The sequence below is a fragment of the Callorhinus ursinus genome, unplaced genomic scaffold (assembly GCF_003265705.2).
Source record: "Callorhinus ursinus isolate GAN/ISIS: 27379988/994484 unplaced genomic scaffold, GSC_fseal_2.0 scaffold53, whole genome shotgun sequence".
Lineage (NCBI taxonomy): Eukaryota > Metazoa > Chordata > Mammalia > Carnivora > Otariidae > Callorhinus > Callorhinus ursinus.
Genome location: NW_027397115.1, coordinates 8,623,666 through 8,642,892, shown reverse-complemented (window position 1 = coordinate 8,642,892; position 19,227 = coordinate 8,623,666). Strand labels below are relative to the sequence as shown.

At 52.5% G+C, this 19,227-nt stretch overlaps 1 protein-coding gene across 1 annotated transcript; it reads left to right on the top strand.

Annotated features, from left to right (window-relative positions):
• The first annotated feature begins 11,147 nt into the window (after positions 1–11,147).
• Positions 11,148–17,228, top strand: SNAI1 (snail family transcriptional repressor 1). The gene is made up of 3 exons (XM_025853407.2): positions 11,148–11,303; positions 11,929–12,456; positions 16,200–17,228. The coding sequence occupies exons 1-3, from the start codon at positions 11,222–11,224 to the stop codon at positions 16,382–16,384; spliced, it is 795 nt and encodes a 264-aa protein (XP_025709192.1). The 5' UTR covers positions 11,148–11,221; the 3' UTR covers positions 16,385–17,228.
• Positions 17,229–19,227: the final 1,999 nt, after the last annotated feature.

Below are 19,227 nucleotides of genomic sequence, written 5' to 3'. Positions count from 1 at the left end.
ACTGTGCCCATCTTGTGTGCTTCTGGCCCCAAGTACCTTCAATAAATATTCCTAGCATTGAAATGGAACTTTTGTAAAAGGGGGCTCTTTTACAATGGTACTTCCTTTCTGTTGCCCAGAAGTAGGGGCTTGTGTGGTGGTAGGGGAGAGCCTGAAGGGGGCAGTGTCTTGTTAGAGCCTGGGACTGGCCCCGCTGTCCGCAGGAAGGCTGGCCCTCAAAGTGGAAGTGCAGGAGTAGAGCCTTGCTGGGCAGAGGGGGCGAGTCTCCGGCTGGCAGGTGAGATAAGATGGCCGCTGCCTGCTGGAAGCCTTATCTGCCCAGGCCCTCGATCTGGTCCCTGGATGCTTTCTTGCCTGTATTCATCTCCTTATCACTTGACCTTCCTTCCTGTCTGCTGAGCATCCCATCGGGGACTCAGCGGGCGCTATGAATACAGGAGTAATGATGATGATAATCCTTCTCATCCCTGGTTCCTGACACAGTGCCCACCCTCAAATAATTTTGATTTAATCCTCTAATTCCTGAAAGGTGATCAAAGCCAGGCACTCAGGTTACTCTGGAAAAGTCAATCTCATTGAATCCTCCTAACCAGCCCTTCAGGAGAGACTCTAAAAGCATTCTCATTACACAGATGAGGAAGTGGAGGCCGCAGAGGAGTAATTTGCTCAAGCAGGGACCCAACGACGTAGTGTTGCGGCGTGGAGGTGTGATCAGATGCATGGTCTCAGGCACGCTGCACAGCCCCCTGTTCCCAGCACCCACACTGCTAGCTCTGATCTCTGCTTTGGTTTCCTTATCATTGGTGAAATGGGGTTAATAAGTGTCTTCCTCATAGAGTTATGGGAACCTAGTTTAATCACGTAAAGCTACAGTACAGGGCCTGGGACAAAGTAAGTGCTTAATGCTTAATAAATGAGCTACCAATGTTACGACTATTTTTTCATCCCTTCCTGAGACCACCCAATGCCTGGCACTTCCTAAGCAGCTAGCAGCTGCAAATGTTTGATGACTAAATGCTATTATTAAGTGGGGTGTTTCCCAAACTAGGCCTGAAGACATGAATTACCTGGGAGTCACTTACTATAAAATAGATTCTCAGGCCCTTCCCTTGGAGATTCTGATTGGTAGGCGTGGGTGGGGCCTGGGAGTCTGTATCTTGTAGAAAGAACCTCAGGTAAAATGCATCCTTAGGCTAATTTAGGAAATCCCTATATAATGTAAGGCAGGCTAGTGTTACAACAAACCTCTTGTAGCTTGGGTGGGGCAGCAACTCAGGTGATGTTTAGAATCAGGTGGACAAGCTTAGTCCTTAGAGGTCATAAGACTTTAGCGATACCTTTTCTGATTCTAAAAATCATCTAGGGGCGCCTGGGTGGCTCAGTTGGTTAAGCGTCTGCCTTCTGCCTTCGACTCAGGTCATGATCTCAGGGTCCTGGGATCGAGCCCCACGTCGGGCTCTCTGCTTGGCGGGAGCCTGCTTCTCCCTCTCCCTCTGCTCCTCCCCCTGCTTGTGTTCTCTCTGTCAAATAAATAAATAAAATCTTTAAAAAAAAGTCATCTAAAGTGTTTGGTCTCAAATGATCTCCCACAAATTATCTACAAAGGAGAAATTAGTGACTTTGTAGTGGAGAAACCTAGCAGACACCTTCACCAAGTGATTAAAGGTAGTATCATTGATAATGGGACAAACCATGGGTCACTTGATGGGATGCACTGAGGACACAGCACCACTTCTGAGGTTCCCAGCAGAAAAACTTTTAATCCTAAGGAATCATCAGGCAAATCATCCAAATTGAGGGACATTCTGCAGAACAGCCAGAACTTTTCCTAACTGTCAAGGTCCAATTAAAGGAGCCTACAGAGGTGTGATGGCTGGTAGCCATGCTACATGATTCCTGTTGGAGCCCTGATAGGTGGGGGTTACCAGAAAGGATGTTATTGGGCCAATTGCTGACATTGGAATGTGGACTGTGGAATAAGGAACAGTATTTTATCAATGTTAGATTTCCCAATTTTGACAGTTGTATGTACAGTTACATAAGGGGGATATCCTTGTTCTTAAAAGGTATGCATAGAGGAGTTTAAAAGTAAAGGACATGATGTTTCTTATTCTTAAATGGTTCAGAAAAAAGTGGTGCCTGTGTATAAATATGTAAATAGGACAGGAAATAGGCACAGTATTGAAAATTATAAAGCAGATAGGCACAGTGTCAAAAATCATGCTTATTGTTAACAGAAGACATGTAGGGCAGAAAAATATAAAGAAGAAAGTCGAAACCATTCACCCCACCCCACAGACACCCGGACAACCCATCCCGTCAATAGTGGAATACTTACATGTGCTTGAGTCACCATACTTCTGACTAAAACTTAAAATAGGCGAATGTTCTACTTGTCTGTAACATGCATTTTCACTCCAAGATGTATCCACCCACATCTTCCCATGTCAGTGTCGTGTTTATTTTAATGGCTGCGTGATGCTCCTGGTGAGGATGGGCCATACTTCCTTACCAATGGGTATTTAGATTGTTCTAGACTGTGCCAGAGTGAGCATCCTTGCAAATACATTTTGCCTCCTTGTCTGTTTTATAATGCAGAGCTTCTGGATCAAATAGAGCAGGGTTGAGAGAGGCAGAAACAGGGAGACAGAGACAGGCAGAGCCGGGAGAGAAAGAAGCATGCCTGAGGAGACAGAGGGAGCCTGTGTGAGGCGTAGAGGCCCCAGTGGCCTGGCCACAGGAATCCCAGCAGAGAAGTGACTGAGTCACTTTTTGGAACACACCCTACAGATACAGCTGTAGGTAAGGTCAGAGTCCTCAATGCAGGGATTTTTGTGGGACCATTGTTCTTGAGAAGCAACCTAATTGCATGTTGATGGGGCTCGTTATAGATTGTGCTGTGCCCCTTGGAGCCAGGTTCCAAGTAGGGCTGCCAGATTTAGCAAATGAAAATACAGGAAGCCCAGTTAATTCTGAATTTCAGATAAAGAATAAGTCTGTCCCATACAGTCTTAGACTAAAAGTATATTTGTTCTTTATCTGAAATTCTAATTTAATTGGGCATCTGTATTTTTATCTGGAAACCCTGTCTCCAAGATCAGTGAGAGCAGCAAGGTGAAGTTGGGATAGAGGGGTGAGTGTGTGTGTAGACACGTGTGCACGGAGGGCTTCTGAGGTAGCTCTGGAGGTTTTAGCTCCTGACCTGGGTAGCGGTTGTAGTTGAGGGGAAGGGACTTGTCTAGGTCCCACAACTCTGGGTGGTAGAACTAGGTGGGGCCCCAGCTTTGTGCTCTGCAGTAATTTGTGTATATGTGTTAATATAAATACAAATATTAAAAACATCACGATTTCCTAAACTCCACTTAAACATTTTTGGTTTTAAAAAGTACTGGCAGGGTCCTGGGGTCTGCCTTCCTGAACTGTTCTCACATCCTGGAACATTCATCTGCTCCTGGGCTTCTTAATCATGGTGGCCACTGGTCACTGCTGCCTGAATGTCCTCTCGACTTCCCTTCCCCTCTCACCTGCCCATCCTGTGACCTCAGCCTGGAGTCGGTTTGGATCTCAGTCCGCTGACTCACCCTGCGTCCCTTGGGGCTGGTGAGTTGCCTGTTCCTGTCTTCCTCCCTCACCTGTGAGCTCCACAGGGACAGAGACCTTGTTTGTGTCCTGCTGGGTTATCACAATAGCCTAGCCTCCTTGGCCAGCTACCTTCTGTGGCTCACTGTGATTTGGGGGTATCTGACCTCTGAGCCTCAGTTTCCTTATCTATAAAACGGGGCTAATAATCTTGCCTACCACTCAGGGCTTGCTGTGGAATCCACATGGGCCAGTGTGACAGATGGGGGAGTGAGGTGACATTAGTGTCTCTGAGGTGATGCCTGAGCTGAGGCCAGCTCTAGGAAGAGCTGGGGAGGGCGTTCTGGGCAGATGAGCAGTAAGGGCAAAAGTCCTGCTATGGGAAAGAACCTGGGTGAAGAGGAGCGGAAAGAAGGCCAGCAAGGCTGGATGAGCAAGGGGGAGTGTCGGGGTGATAGAGCAGCTTGGGGGCCATGAGCAGGGTTTGGATTTTATTTTGAGTCTGCAGCTAAGAGCTGACTCTGACTTGAGAAAATCATTTGCATTCACTTCCCCTGCTTGGCAATATCTCCCACATGCAAGGTTCAGAGAGGCCGAGGGGTCTACAGGTGTGAAAGGTGGGTGTGGGTGGGGCATAGAGGAGGCTCCTGGGGCTTTTCCTAGAGACAGGTTCAGCCTTCTGCCAGAAAGGTGGAGATAACAGGGTGATAGCAGTCCAGTCCAAGGGGCGAGGCTGCCAAGGCCAAATTAGTGTGCAAGATAGTTTGAGAGATAGTAGTTTGAAAGATTGTGTGTGTGTGTGTGTGCCCCTGGTGGTGAATGCACAGGGAGTTTAGTGGGGGAGGGTACACTCTGCACCTAGGAGAGATCCCAGGGATGACCTGTCACAGGCCTGGAGCACCAGCTCGGCAGGTGTGGAGGGACGTCTGGCTCCAGGGCATCACTCAGCCCGCATATACCTGCCACCCTTGAGGCCTCAGAAAACTGCCTTTTAACCAGGCTGATCACCTCTTCCTGGTTCCCCAGGATGGTTCCAGAACTCCCCCTTCTTATTGCCCGTATTGAATAGATGAAGAAACTGTCTCAGAGGCAGTCTGGTGGCTGGGTGGTTTTTTGTTTTTTGTTTTCATGAAAAAGTAGTTTATTTGAAATTGTGACACGTGTATCCGAAATAAAACATTCATACCCTCCAGAAAAGGTTAGGAGGCAAAGACGCCTCCTACCCACCCCTGTCCATTTCCCTCCTCAGAGGCAACCAAACTCTTGGGTCACCTTTCACAGATAGTCTGGACCTACACGGTGGATATTATCTTACTTACTTCTGCACAAAAGGCAGCCTATTAGATATACTGTACCCCTGAATTTTTTCACTTAAAGTCTTGCGGTTCATTCATCCATTCAGCTAATATTTATTAGGCACCTACTATAAAGCAGGTGCTGGTGAGGTGTGCAGGTCACAGTAGTGAATGAGCCAGTTCCTGCCCAGGTGGAGCCATGTAGAGCGGAGAGTTAATATTTAGGTTTTGGAAGCCTCAGTAGTGAAGACATTCTGTCCTGGGCGTACATTCTGTACAGAATGTACAGAGGACATTCTGTAACAAGAGAAAACACATTTCCACAAGTTTTTTTATTGACAAAATGTAATATTTAGGGATGCCTGGTGGCTCAGTTGGTAGAGCATGCAACTCTTGATCTGTCAGGGTCCTGAGTTCAAGCCCCATGTTGGGGGTAGAGATTACCTAAATAAACTTTTATGTAAGATTTAGGGGCACCTGGGTGGCTCAGTGGGTTAAGCATCTGCCTTCGGCTCAGGTCATGATCTTAGGGTCCTGGAATCGAGTCCTGGGTCAGGCTCCCTGCTTAGCGGGGCGTCTCCTCCCTCTCTCTCTGCCCCCTACCCCCCTTGTGCGCCCTCTCGCCATACCAAGACAAACCTCAGCTTGGATTTGGCCCACGGGCTGTATTTGCCAACCTCTGGTCTAAAGGGCAATCAGCAAAATCTATGTCAGGTAGTGGTGAGTGCAGGGGAGAAAAGTCAAACAGGGAGAGGGGATAAGGAGTCTGAGACTGGAGGAAAGAGGGGTGAGGGATGAAATGGTGCCAGAGAAGGCTTCCCTGAAGAGATGAGGGGATGAGCCTGGAGGCCATCTTGGAGAACATTTCAGGGAAAAGGGAGCGTCACATGCAAAGTCACTGAAGCTGGACCATGCCCGGTGTATTGCGGGTGATACCTCGTTTGGCTCAGAGGGGCCACAAAGGCCAGACTCTGCAGAGCCTCCTGGTGTAGTGAAAAGAGTGGCTTTTTCTATTAAGAGAGATGGGAGCCAAGGAGGGTTTATGTACACAGATAGGCTTTGACATTTTGACAGCTGTAAAATATTCCATTGATTGGACTGTTAGGTACTATGATGAGCAACTTTTGCTACCCTATTAAAATTAAAGAGGCTAATACTTACACATGATAAAAAAATTCAGACATGGGATGGGGCATGTAGTAAAGCCTCTCCCTCCCAACCCTGCCTGGCAGCCACCTAGATCCCCTTCTCAGAGACAACCACTATTACCAGTTTCTAGTGTCTCCCTCCAGAGGTGGTTTCTGTGTCTCTAAGAAATACCTATATATTTCTCCCTCTTCATAGGCAAATGGTGCATGCTGTTCTGCACCTGTACCTTGAATCCATCACATGTAGAGCCTTCTCCTTTTTGACAGGTGTGTGATATGACTGCACTGTAATGCATTAACTGGTCTCTAGATTGGGCCTTGGCCTGAGTGTAGGAGCATTGAATACCACCTTGGGGTGCTGGAAAGATGCCCATATGAGTGAGGCTCCTGCACAGACCAGGCACACAGCAAGTGCTCAGCAGATTGGAATGAAAAGGGTTCGCGCATCTTCTCTTGGAGTTCCCAACTCTGGGCCACACACAATAGACTTGGACCCCAAAACTCCCTTGAAAGCCATTTATATCCAGGGATGGTGATTTTTGACTCCTTCAGAGGGCCTATGGGGTCAGGCCCAAGGCTGAATCATTGCTTTCAGGCAAGTGCGAGACACTCAAGAGGTTTTGTTTTTTAAATCAAGGAAGGATAAGGGTGGAGGTTGAGCCTTGACTCATTCCTTGAACTTTCTGTAGACAATGTCTTCTTCCTGGTCAAGATTAACTCTTTGATTGATTTGCTCACTGATTAATGATCTAATCAACAGGGGCCAGTTGGCTTAATATACAAAGAGCTCTTCGCAACTAAGAGATTCATCAACTCTGTGACCAAAGGACATGAAGGGAAAATTTGGAATATGGAGAAACAGAAATGGCTTCGGAGCATGTAGAAAACGCTCCACCCCATTCATGTGAAATGCACACTGTGACTAGGAGGTCGTACTTTCCCTTATCAGATGGGCAAAGATAAAAAAGTCAGACAATAACCCTGCCTGGGCCAGGTTTTAAGAAGGGGCCCTCACCGCCCTGCTGGTGGAAGTATAATTTATTTTAACCTTTTGGGAGGACATTTGGACAAATGTATCAACATTTTATATAACATACCTTTGACCCAGAGTGCAAAGATGTGTGTACAAGATATTGAAATTGCCACCTTGTTTACAGTAGCAAAAAGAATTGTAATCTAACCTAAAGGCTCAGCATGAATCCTCTTGTTAGATAAATGGTGTGACTGTGGCATAATTCATACAGTGGAAGAATCTGTAGTCCTGCAAAAGATTAAGGAAGCTGCGTGTAATGATACGGAATAATTGTCAAGACCTGAATATTGTTACTTGGAAGGAAAAAGCAAAGTGTAGGGCGCCTGGGTGGCTCAGTTGGTTAAGCGACTGCCTTCGGCTCAGGTCATGATCCTGGAGTCCCGGGATCGAGTCCCGCATCGGGCTCCCTGCTCAGCAGGGAGTCTGCTTCTCCCTCTGACCCTCTTCCCTCTCGTGCTTTCTATCTCTCATTCTCTCTCTCTCTCAAATAAATAAATAAAAAATCTTTAAAAAAAAAAAAGCAAAGTGTAGGCTGGCATGTGGGCTCCCATTTGTGGTACATAAAGAAGGCGTGTACATATTTATATAATATATATTAATATATAAATAACATATTAATATGTACATGCCTTGTTTCTATAAAGACCATCTCTGGAAGGTCCTAAAAGACACTGGTAAAAATAGTTGCCTTTGGGGAGGATATCTGGGATGAAGGGAAACTTTCTGCTTTGGATGGCTGTCAGTCACATTTTTAGTTGTTTTTACTTTTTTATTTTTATTTTTCTTAAGATTTATTTGAGAGCGCACTCGAGAGACAGCTAGCACGAGCTGGGGGCGGAGGGCAAAGGGAGAGGGAGAAGCAGCCTCCTCGCTGAGCAGGGAGTCCGTCTTTGGGGCTCGAAACGCTGACCACCCCCCCATCATGGCCTGAGCCAAAGGCAGACGCTTAACCCGCTGACCCACCCAGGCGCCTCTATTGTTTTTACTTTTAGTTGGGGGATGGATACCTGTGGAAAATGCAGGCCTATGTTCAAATTTATCTTCCTCTCAGAGGCCATTCCTAGTCACATGACATAGTCCCAAACTGTTCTCCAGGGCAGGTGTACCAGTTTTCACCCCCTTACCGGCGTGTGTGCCCAGCCCCGCACCGGGCGGCCCGGAAGCGGTCTCAGGGAGCACCTCGGCCAGCAGAGGGCGCCGGAGGACCGCGCCCCGGGGCGTGGGGCGGGGAGCGGTCGCCTGGTCGGCGGCTCCGTCGCAGAGGCCGCCCACTTCCGGGAGGACCTGACACCACTGCATCTAAAGTGTCGCCTTCCCCCCTCCACCCCCACCCCGCTACGCAGCGTAGGGGCAGCACCTCGGAGAAATGGTTTGTGGCCCCGGAGCCTCGTTGGAAGCCCGCATCCCCCCACCTCGCGGTCTCCGCCGCTTCCAGGAGGCCGGGGAACGAGGGCGGGGGCAATTCAATCGGAAAGGAGGGGACAGCCCAGATCTGAGAAAGGGTCCTCCCCTGCTCTGTACTCCCTCCCAGGCGCAGGTGCCTGACAAACGAGGAAAACGGAAAGCGGGAGGCCCAGGCCATGGTGTCTGAGCACTATCGTCCCCTGGACTCTACCTATCGGCATCTCCAGGAGATAGGACTTACTCTTAGATTATGGGATTGGACCATGGATCGTTAATCCATGATACTGTTGATAAACATTTGGGTCGTTTCCAAATTTTTGCTATTAGGAACAAGGGTTCGGTGATTATTCTCCTGTTTCTTCTGAGTTCAGGTCTGGGCAGCAGTTCTCAGCTTTGATGGCTCACTGGAATCACCTGAAGAGTTTTAAAAAATGCTAAGACCGGAGGCCGCCCGCACCCCTACCCAGACTAATTAAATCAGGATGTCTGTGGAGGTGGGGCCCAGGCTTGGGTGTTCCCTAGCAGAATCTAATCTGCGGTCTGGGCTGAGAACCCCTTCGAATAGATTGGCCTAGAAGTAGAATGCTGGGAGGAGGAGAGTCACCTGTTACTAGCTGATGCCAAACTTTTTCAAAGTGGTTGTGCCCATTGACACTCTCCTCAGCATGGGACAAAAGTCCTGCTGCCCTTACACCCTCATCAACACTTGATATTGACCAAATTTTAGCTTTTTTTTTCTTTTGATGGGTGTGAAATGGTATCTCGCTGTGGTTTAATTTACATTTCTCTCATTACTAATGAGGCATTTGGTGAAAATGATGAAACAGACTGAAAAGGAGCCAGCCAGGTGAAGATCTGGGGGAAGAGGGATGGGGGGCAGTGGTGGCTGGCAGGTGCCAAGGTCCTGTGGTGGGAAAGGGCTGGGATGTGGAGGAACACAAAGACATGTGGTGGGAGATCGTTGTGCCTGGAGAGTGGGGAGAGTGGCTCAAGACAAGGTCAGCATAGGTCAGATCAGCTGGGTGGAGGGCTGTGGTGAGGACTTTGGCTTTTAATCTGGGTGAGACAGAAACATAGGAGGGTTTGAGCAGAGAGACACCGTCTTACTCCCTCTGGCTTCGAGTGGAGAATCACATTTTGAAACTAAATAGACACAGGAGGGGGGGGATGTTCTTCATAGTGACTGCATATGGCCCACCTCCCCCCACCTTACTTCAACTCACCAACTAGAACACAAGTTAGTGACGCAAACAGACAGTTGTCCCTGCCCACATTCTAGGCGGTGAGTAGGGGCTTACAGGTTTTCATAGTCCTTGCTTCACAGATGGAAACACGCTGGAGGGGACCTATGGATTTATTTCTGTGCCCCCACCCTCACCCCAGGCCTGGCACGGCCCTGTCTGCAGTGGGTGGGCTCACAGCAGAGCTGAGGGTGAGGCTCCAGCTGTCCCTCCCCTGGGCCCACCCCACATTTGATCGGTCAGTGCCCTGCCCCCGCACTGTGGAGCCTGGAGTTAGGTGCTTTAGACACAGGATTCCTGACGCCCAGACAGGTGAGAAGACCCACCTCAGCCCCTCCCTTTCCTACTTTTCTCCCACCTGCCCAGAGTGATCTTTCTCAACCAAACTCTAACAGGTCCCTTCTCAGCTGAAAATCCTGTCTTGGCTCCCACTGTCCTTGGGGCAAAGTTCAAACTCCTCTAGGCCCTGGAGGCCCAGCAGATCTGACCTCTCCAGCTTGCCCACCCCACCCCCATCCCTGGGAGCTGCTCTCGATGACTCTAAAGTAGTTACTGATTCTAACCTCGGGCCTTTCCCCTCGGTATTTCTTCACTTCCTCTGGGAAGTTGCCCCGGACCCCCTGTCAGGTGACCCGCTTCTTGACTGTCACAGTGCCCTGTGGCCTCCCCCGCATCAAAGCACACTTCCCTTTGCTTAATTATTGTCTGTTTACTTCGTCTCTCTCCCCCACCAAACGGCGAGCTACCCTTCATTAGAAACCCCGAGTGTTTTGTTCAGGACTGTTACCCCAGCTCCGGGAATAGTGACTGGCACGTAGCGGGTGCTCAGTAAACATTTGCTAAGTGAAGGAACGGATGCCTTTTGCTAGATGATGCCAGATTGCTTTGCAAAAAGGCTGTGGCATTTCACACTGCCAGCAGCCACGTGAAGGTGTTCATTTCCTCGCATCCTCCTCCGAAATGTGTATCGTCCCTCGTCAATCCCACGCTCTTTGCGAGGCGCCAGCCTGACCGAGGAAATTTCCGCCCCCTTCCCCGTGCCCGAGGCGGAGGCGGTTTCGGAACATCAGGTGCCCAGACCCGCGGTACGCGGCGCCAGAGGGCGCCAGAGGCGGACGACCGTGCAGCGCTGAGCTGGCGGGCGTGCGGGGTCCCGAAGGGGGTCCCGCCTCGCCTGGGGCTCCCCGCGCCCGCCCGCCCGCAGTCCGCTGCGGGGCAATCCGCGCAGCGCCCGCAGCCGGGCCTCCGAGCGGCCCCCGCCCGGCCCCCAGCGCCACGCGGCGCTAGCCCCACCAGCCCCCGGCGCACCTGCTCGGGGCGTGGCCTCTGGCGAAGGCGCGCCTCCATTGGCGCGGAGGTGACAAAGGGGCGTGGTCTCGACAGGCCCCTCCCCCACCCAGCGGCTGGCGTACTTAAAGGAGTTGGCGGAGCGTCTCCACTCACAGCACAGCGGCTCGGCCTCGCGGGTGGAGCACTTCGCGACCCCTGCGCAACCCGTCGACCCCGGCTGCTTCGGCCACCATGCCGCGCTCTTTTCTCGTCAGGAAGTCCGCCTGCTCCCGCCGGAGGCCCAACTACAGCGAGCTGCACGACTCTTCTCCAGGTGAGTGGACGGGGTGAGGGACCCCGGGGGCTTCGGGGAGACCGGCGGAGGCCGCGTGGGGGGCACCTTGGGGGAGGGGGACTTGGGGGCCAAGTCCAGGGCCCGGAACCGAGCCCAAGGGCCCGGCGCGGGGCAGTGTGCAGAGGGGCGTGAGGAGCCCGGGGCAGGTGGATGCGGGCGGTTGGGGGAGGGCTGTCCGAGGGCGGGGGTCTGGCGGGAGGAGACTGCGCGGCGGCCGAGCCCCGACGGCGGGGAAGCGAGGGGGCTTCTCTGGGGGAGAGCGCGGCCGGAGGTGGGGCGGGGGCTACGCGCCTGAGGAGGGGAGGCGCCGGCGGTGGCCCGCGGGCCGGGAGATGGGGGGGCGTCAGGGGGAGCGCCCCCGAGTCGGGGCTGGACGGCGGCGCCCTTCGCGTAAGATCTGGAGGCCGAGGCTGGCGAGCCGGGCGGCCCGGGTGAGGAGGGGCTCCGGGCGGGCAGAACGGGCCGCCCCCCGGCCGTGATCCTTTCATTCCTCCAGTAAGTACTGAGTGCCGGCCCCGCGGCCCCCGCCCGCAGCAGGCTACTGTTTGTTGACTGACTGCGCGACCGAATGCCTGACCCTGCCCTTTTCTCCGTCTCCCCTCAGAGTTTACCTTCCAGCAGCCCTACGACCAGGCCCACCTGCTGGCGGCCATCCCACCTCCCGAGGTCCTCAACCCCACGGCCTCTCTGCCCACGCTCATCTGGGACTCTCTCCTGGCACCCCAAGCCCAGCCCATCGGCTGGGCCTCCCTTCTGCCCCAGGAGGTCCCCAAGGCCGTGGAGCTGACCTCCCTGTCGGACGAGGACAGTGGGAAAGGCTCCCAGCCCCCCAGCCCCCCCTCACCGGCTCCTTCGTCCTTCTCTTCCACCTCAGCCTCTTCCTTGGAGGCCGAGGGCTATGCTGCCTTCCCAGGCTTGGGCCAGTTGCCCACGCAGCTGGCCGGGCTCTCCGTGGCCAAGGACTCCCAGACTCGAAAGGCCTTCAACTGCAAGTACTGCAACAAGGAATACCTCAGCCTGGGTGCCCTCAAGATGCACATCCGAAGCCACACGCTGCCCTGCGTCTGTGGCACCTGCGGGAAGGCCTTCTCCAGGCCCTGGCTGCTGCAGGGCCACGTCCGGACCCACACCGGTGAGTGTCCCCGTGGGCCACCGCGGTCCCCGCTGCCTTCTCTGCCAGCTCTGGAGGGGGGACTGGGCTTGCTGTGATTTTTTTTTTTTTTTTTTTTTTTTTTTTTTTTTTTTTCCCGGAGTGTGGAAACCGGGGCTCGAGTCTCCTGACTTCTGGCTCATTAGTTCAGGGGCTTGGCTGTCTGAAATGTTTGGCAGAAACATTCACTCGTTCACCAGCCAAGCAGATGGGCGAAAGTAGATAACTATGTCTCTGCAGTCTCCATTTCTCCACCAAATGGGTTGGAGTTGGGTATGGGAGAGGTGCAACCAACACCTTGCTGCTGGGCCAGGTGTGAAGGGGCCCACCTCACTCCACCCTCCCCCCAGCCCATCCCCACCCCCACCTCAGACAGGCAGGATGTTGTGAGACCCCCCACCTGGCTCTGAATCCTGCTTGGAGAACTTCAAACCTTGAGTCGATGGTTCACCTCTCTGAGCCTCAGTTTCCACATCTGTAAAATGAGCATAAGGACATCTTGTGGGGTTTCTGCGCCAGTTAAATGAAAGAAAGCACCTGGACCACCACTTCATATATAAGTGCACAGAAATGGTTTTGGTATTTGCTCTGCTTCCATGCTGTGTGACCTTGGGGCAAGTGATGTAACGTCTGAGCCTCAGGATTATGATAGCTTAATCCTATAGGGTGGATTCTGATAGCGTTTTATAGGTTGCCTGTCAAGATTCAGTGGCTCCTTAATCGCTTCATAATAATTTGTTAATCATGGTTCTCAGATCTGCTCTCCCTACCCCCACCATGGAGTAGATAAACTCAGTCCTATTCAGACCTGGGAATACCTTTGCCAGCAGTAAACAGTTAGGTCTTGATGTTTCAAAAACATGATACTAAATGTGTAGAAAATTGTGAGATGGAGCCTCTTCTGTTCTCTTAACTTTCTGGAAATGTGGAAAAGGTCCCCACTGTGTCTTTTCAGAACTTGAAAGGTGGAGGCCACCATATTTGGAGCTGCCCTTTGGGGAATGACTTTGGGAGAAGGTTCAAGGGTTATAGCTATCAGCTTTGGGGTCAAGCTGACTGGGTTGGAGACCTCAGTTCTGGCATTTCCTGGCCCCGTGGCTGACCTCTGAGCCGTGAGGGTCAGTGGGGCGGTTTGTTAGGCTTGGCGTTTTGCAGGCATTATGAGTATCATCATTACTCCTAGAGAGTGTCCCCGGCGTCCTCCCCAGCGTGCAGACTATGGCTCCCTTTTTCTCTTTGTGCACACATAGTCCTGATTTTAAAGGGACCTGATGTAAAGGTCCAACTGCCTGGCCTCTGTCTTGGGCAATTGCCCAGCTGAAGAGGGCTCTATTTGGAGGAGTCAGAACCCTTGGGGGTGCTCCCCTGAGCCCCCCAGCTTCTCTCCCCACCCATCAGGACATTTTCATGTAAAGGCACGGCTGGGACACAAAAAGCCTGTTGAAATGCACCATCACCATCCTCATTGACTCCCATTGTGTGCCTTAATGATGGGCCCAGTGGGTGGGGGCTGGGGGGGTGGAGCAGGTGCATGGGCCAGTGGTGCCCAGCACCTGTTCTGGGCCGCAGCTGCTGGCCCACAGCGTGTCAGACCCCTTTAATCCGGGGAGTATCGCATGTACAGTGCCCCCCCTCGGCGGCCTTTGTCCCCGCCGGCCTGGTGCCGATTTCACACTCGCCAGGAACACCATAAAGACGTCTGCGGGGGTGAGGGATCTGCAAGGGGTGCAGGTCTGTGTCTGCTGCTTGCACACACAGACCTCCACCCCATCACATCCTGTAAGGCCTCCTTCCTCCTTTGTTCACGTTTTGTGTCTGATCATACATGACAAAGGTAACGTTCACTGAGCACTTGCTGTATGGGAGGGGCATTGCCCGTGGCTTCCCTCACCTGGGTTAATGCAATAAATCAGAAACCAGGCGGGAGGTGCTGTCGTAACCCCCACCTTACAGATCAGGAAACTGAGGCACAGAAGCAAATCACTTTCCCAAGTCACAGCTCATAAGACTGAGCCAGGGCTCCTTCACCTCTGCTGAGGAGGTGAGAGGGAAGTGGCTTTCTGCACCCTGGGGAAAATAGGACTCCTCGTCCTTACCCATATCTGCATACAATAAGCCCTTAGTTCACAAGGGAGCATGTGAAGGAGGGACCTCACTTGGACCTTGTAGTGTAGTCCTCAGGCCCTTCAGGCCTACTATGCAGAGGGTGCTCAATAATGGCGGCCAATTAACTCAGACATCCCTTCCCTAGTCCTGCTAAGTTCCCCCCCTTCTCTGTGGTGGGTTTCCTTGTATATCTGCCCCAGGAGACTGAGCCCTTGAATGGATGGCTCCATAGTCAGCCTCAGGCATCTGACTTCTGGACCCCTCCCTCCCAGTGCCCAGCACAGTGCCCCAGGCACCCAGAAGGTGGATGGAATTCATTCATTCCCTGCTCTTGAATTCCATCCCTGGGATTTAACAAACAGGCCATGGCCTAGGGGCATATAATGCTGGGAGTAGGAGGGTAGAATTCTCCTTTTTTAGTAGTGTTCTGTTCAGCATTATTGCCTGGCACAGAATGGAGGCTTGATAAGTACTTGTTTAATGAGTTATTATTCACACTTTTTATTTAGGAAATGCTGCACTCCCAAGAAAGAAAAAAAACAAACACACAACATTGTCAATGTTTGTAAACTTTATCGTCTTAGTTGGGGCAGGAATTATGAAAAGTTGGTGAACAGCATTACCTGATGGTGATTGAGGGGTCAGGCTCTGAGGCTTTAAAAAAAGACTTAATCTATTGTATAAGCACTTACTGTGTACCTAGCTCTATATGCATAACTCTTTTTCAGCACAGCCTTCGCCAGGCAGGTGGTGTGAGGGCCACAGGTGGAAGGGGGTTTTAAACAAGTCATAAAGTAAAAGGTCTCTGTAGCCTCTTGGGGGGTCCCAGTCCTGAGCCCTTGGAATGAATGCAGGGGAGGCCCCTGCTCTCATGGGACTCAGTCTGATTGGGAGACAGACAAGACTTGAAATTACCAAACTGTGGCGTTGTGATGGGGAAGCGGCTCAGAGAAGTGGCCGAACCTGCTGGGGGGAGGGGTGTGGCAGGGAGCCTTTAAGGCTGACTCAAGCTTTGTCCCCAGATGAAGTAAATCCAGGAGTGATAATGAGGAACACCCACTACAGCCCCCTTAAGTGAGAGGCCGTCTGAGTGGTGGTTAAAGTCACAGGCTCTGGAGTCAGGCTGCTTGGTTCTTGCTGGGTGACCCTGCGTGTGCTACTTGGCTTCTCTGTGCCTCAGTTTCACCATCTCTCAGCTGAGGACAAGGGTAGGATTAAGTGAGATAAGTGTACGATGCTCCTGTCTCTCTGGCACAAAGTGTTCAGTTGCCATCATGGTCTCAAGCTGGCTTGCCTGGATAAGTGCTTTATTTACCATCTCTGGATTACCAGCCGTTACGGGGGTGGGGGGGAACAGCTCCATTTTACAGATGAGCAACTGGAGGCTTAGAGCAAGATGACTTGCTCCAGGTCACATGGTGGGAAGTGGCAGAGCTCCCAATCATATCCAGGCCTTTGGACACTAGATATGGCCTGGGTTTCTTGGGTCATGGGATTCCTTCAGGGGTGGGGTGATCTGGGCTGTAAAGGCCCTGGTGGGTGGGCAGGGATTTCAATAAATAAATGTCAGCTGTTATCCCAAGTGGTTTTAGCACTCAACTCCTGTTTTCTGTCCCCAGGCGAGAAGCCCTTTTCCTGCTCCCACTGCAGCCGTGCCTTTGCTGACCGCTCCAACCTTCGGGCCCACCTACAGACCCACTCGGATGTCAAGAAGTATCAGTGCAAGACATGCTCCCGAACCTTCTCCCGCATGTCCCTGCTGCACAAACACCAAGAGTCAGGCTGCTCAGGGGGTCCCCGCTGACCCTCAAGGCTTCTTCTGCCTCTCCAGACCACCCCCTCCACTGCAGCCTCCCCCAACTCCAGAAGGAAGGCGCCCCCATCCTTCTCACTGCCACGGAATTCCCTTCTGAGCTCCCCTGTTCGGCTGCGTTGGCTCCACAGGACGCTGAGGGCCATTTTCCAGTTCTCTCTGCTCTAGGTGCCTCAGTAGGCTCTGAGAGAGAGAGAGGCCTTACCGTGGATATTTCTGTGGATGGCTGATAGGGAGGGTGGCTTGCAGCCGAGTGTTCTGGAGTCGGCCTCTGTGTGTGGGTTTGTGTATCCAAAGGTGTTTGGATACAGCTGCTTTGAGCTCCAGGACAAAGCCGACAGACTGATAGGAAGCTCCCCTGCACTCAGGGGAACCCATTCCTCCCCCACCCAGAACCGTCAGGCCACCCTTCCAGGAGGTGTGACTATGCAGTGATCCACCCCCAGGTTCAGCCTGGGGGCCTGTGGTCGGCCACCGACACAAGGACGTGTCTAGACCCCAGGTTGCCCCTGGGCCTGGGCAGCTATCTCGGCCTCCTATTTTGTCATGGTGGCACCTGTCTCATGGGCAATTTAACAACAGTCCCAAAAGGGACTGTGAGTAATTGCTGTCACTTGTTGGGGGCCTGAGTGGGGTGCTTCTCCGACGGATGTGTCTCCCAGAACTATTTTTGGGGTCTGACAGGTGGACCCAGGAGGAAGATGTTTACATTTTTAAAGGTACACTGGTATTTATATTGCAAGCAACATTTTGTACTAAGGAAACGTTTTGTATAGTTATATGTACAGTTTATTGATATTCAATAAAGTGGTTAATTTATGTATTAAAAAAGTTACTTAGTTTTATAGAGGGGTGAGTGTTTTAAAGGGCCTTCGGGAAGGGAGAAGGGGGCAGGGATTCGTGGAGCTCAGATATTCCTGACTCGGGCTTAAATCCTGTCCCGTCTTAAACATCACGTGGCTTTGGACCACTGACTTTGACTGTCAGGGACCTTATTTGTGCAAATGGGTTTTCTCTGAGCCGGGGTGTCCTGTCTGATGTGGAGGGTGGGAAGCACCTGTGGACCAGTGAGCAGTAGGGGGCTGTGTGCAGGTTCCTTGCACTTTACATTGTGACCCTGATTTATTCTTTCATCCTTCCATGTTGAGGCTGACCAGGCCCGCAGGGTGAGAAGCCAGCTCCCTGGTTCTTATCAACTAGACAGGCTGCTGGGCTTTGCCCCAGCAGCACAGGTCTGGGGAGGGGTTGACAGCTTCTCTGACATGAGGGAGTGGAGTGCAGTGAGCAAGAAGGGGACAGAGGATGTCCTTCCTGCTTCCAAGGGCACTGGGCCCCACTCCGGCCTCCCTGTCGGACCCACACCTCTGTCTGGCTGCTGGGTACCAAATGGCCTTTGATGCAAGGAAATTGGCTGGCTGGAGCCGAGAGGGTGAGAAGGCAGGCCAAAGGGTAGGGGTCATTCAGCTTCCTGCTCGAGGACAGGACGGGAAGACGGTCAGCTTGTGTCCCGGGCTGGGATAATTCACTCCTGGCTGGCTGTCGTGGTGACCTCACCTCTGGGGCCCTCCTGGGGCCAGGAGAAAATGAGTGTCCTTTTTGAGTACAAAAGGTGCTGAAGGTGCCAGTTTCCTGTGGGGAGCTGAGCAGGCGTCCCAGAGCTCCAGAGCCCCAGAGTCAGGCCGGGGGTGGGGGGAGCTTCGTGTTCCAAAGGAGAGATGATTCTTTCTTCTAAACAGGAAATGGTGACCCACAGGCCGGGAGCAGCCCTTAATGACTTGCAGCTTTCCTCCCAAAAGAAAAAAAAGTTCTCTAACAATCGCCAAATTGTAGCTGGCCTCCCTGAAGGGAAGTTAGGGAGTTGCGGGGGCTGGGGGTTGGGCACCCAGCCTACTGTGCCCGCCGTCTGTGGGCTGTCATGTACAGGCACCCCACAGTAGGTGCTGACACCAGTGGTGAGGGAATAAGTGACCTCACACACTCCTGGGGGCGGGGGGGGGGAAGCAGGCCTCGTGGAAACCCCTCCCCGGCATCTAAAATGAGCTGAACCAGGCTCTGATCCTCCTGGGAGTCAGGGATGCCTGGCTTGTGCCCCTGTCAGGGCCTAGAACAAGGCTCTTCCCCGCTGGGACCCCCAGTTTCTGCCTCTATAAAATGGAGGCCGTGATGGCCCTGCCCTCCTCCCCAGAGACTGGAAAGGGGCCTTCCGTCGGTCTTGATGAGCACCATGTGTGCCAGGCCCTGTCCTAGGCCCCGGGCACAGCGGTGAACAGGTAGGTAGCCCTCCCTGCACTCATGGAGCTTCGGTTCTAGCGAGGGAGATACAAAACAAACGAGTGACTAAATAAACAAGCCGCTTTCCTACGGTGACGGTGCCAAGATGGAATTAGAGGGAGCCATGGTGGCTCATTTTCTTTTTTAAGATTTTATTTATTTATTTATTTGAGAGAGAATGAGAGAGCATGAGAGGGGGGAGGGTCAGAGGGAGAAGCAGACTCCCCGCTGAGCAGGGAAGCCCAATGCGGGACTCGATCCCAGGACTCCGGGATCATGACCTGAGCCGAAGGCAGTCGCTTAACCGACTGAGCCACCCAGGCGCCCCATGGCTCACTTGATAAGGCAGGCAGGAGAACCAGAGCCCTCGCTGCGCTGACATTCCATTTGCGACCTGAAGGAGGAGAAAGTTCCAGGCGCCGAGGGAGCATCAAAGGAAAAGGCTTGGAGGCTGGAATGAACTTGCTCTCTGCAGAGAAAGACCAGGGCAGGTGGAGGGTAGGGGGACAGGGTGGGACCGGTGAGGCGCCCACATCCTGCAGAGGGGAGTGTGCGGCGTGAGG

Bases quoted from the DNA above. Each gene is read 5' to 3' on its own strand.
- SNAI1 (XM_025853407.2), top strand. From the start codon at position 11,222: ATGCCGCGCTCTTTTCTCGTCAGGAAGTCCGCCTGCTCCCGCCGGAGG. The intron at 11,304-11,928 runs GTGAGTGGACGG...GTCTCCCCTCAG, and splicing joins GCTGCACGACTCTTCTCCAG to AGTTTACCTTCCAGCAGCCC. The intron at 12,457-16,199 runs GTGAGTGTCCCC...TTCTGTCCCCAG, and splicing joins CCACGTCCGGACCCACACCG to GCGAGAAGCCCTTTTCCTGC.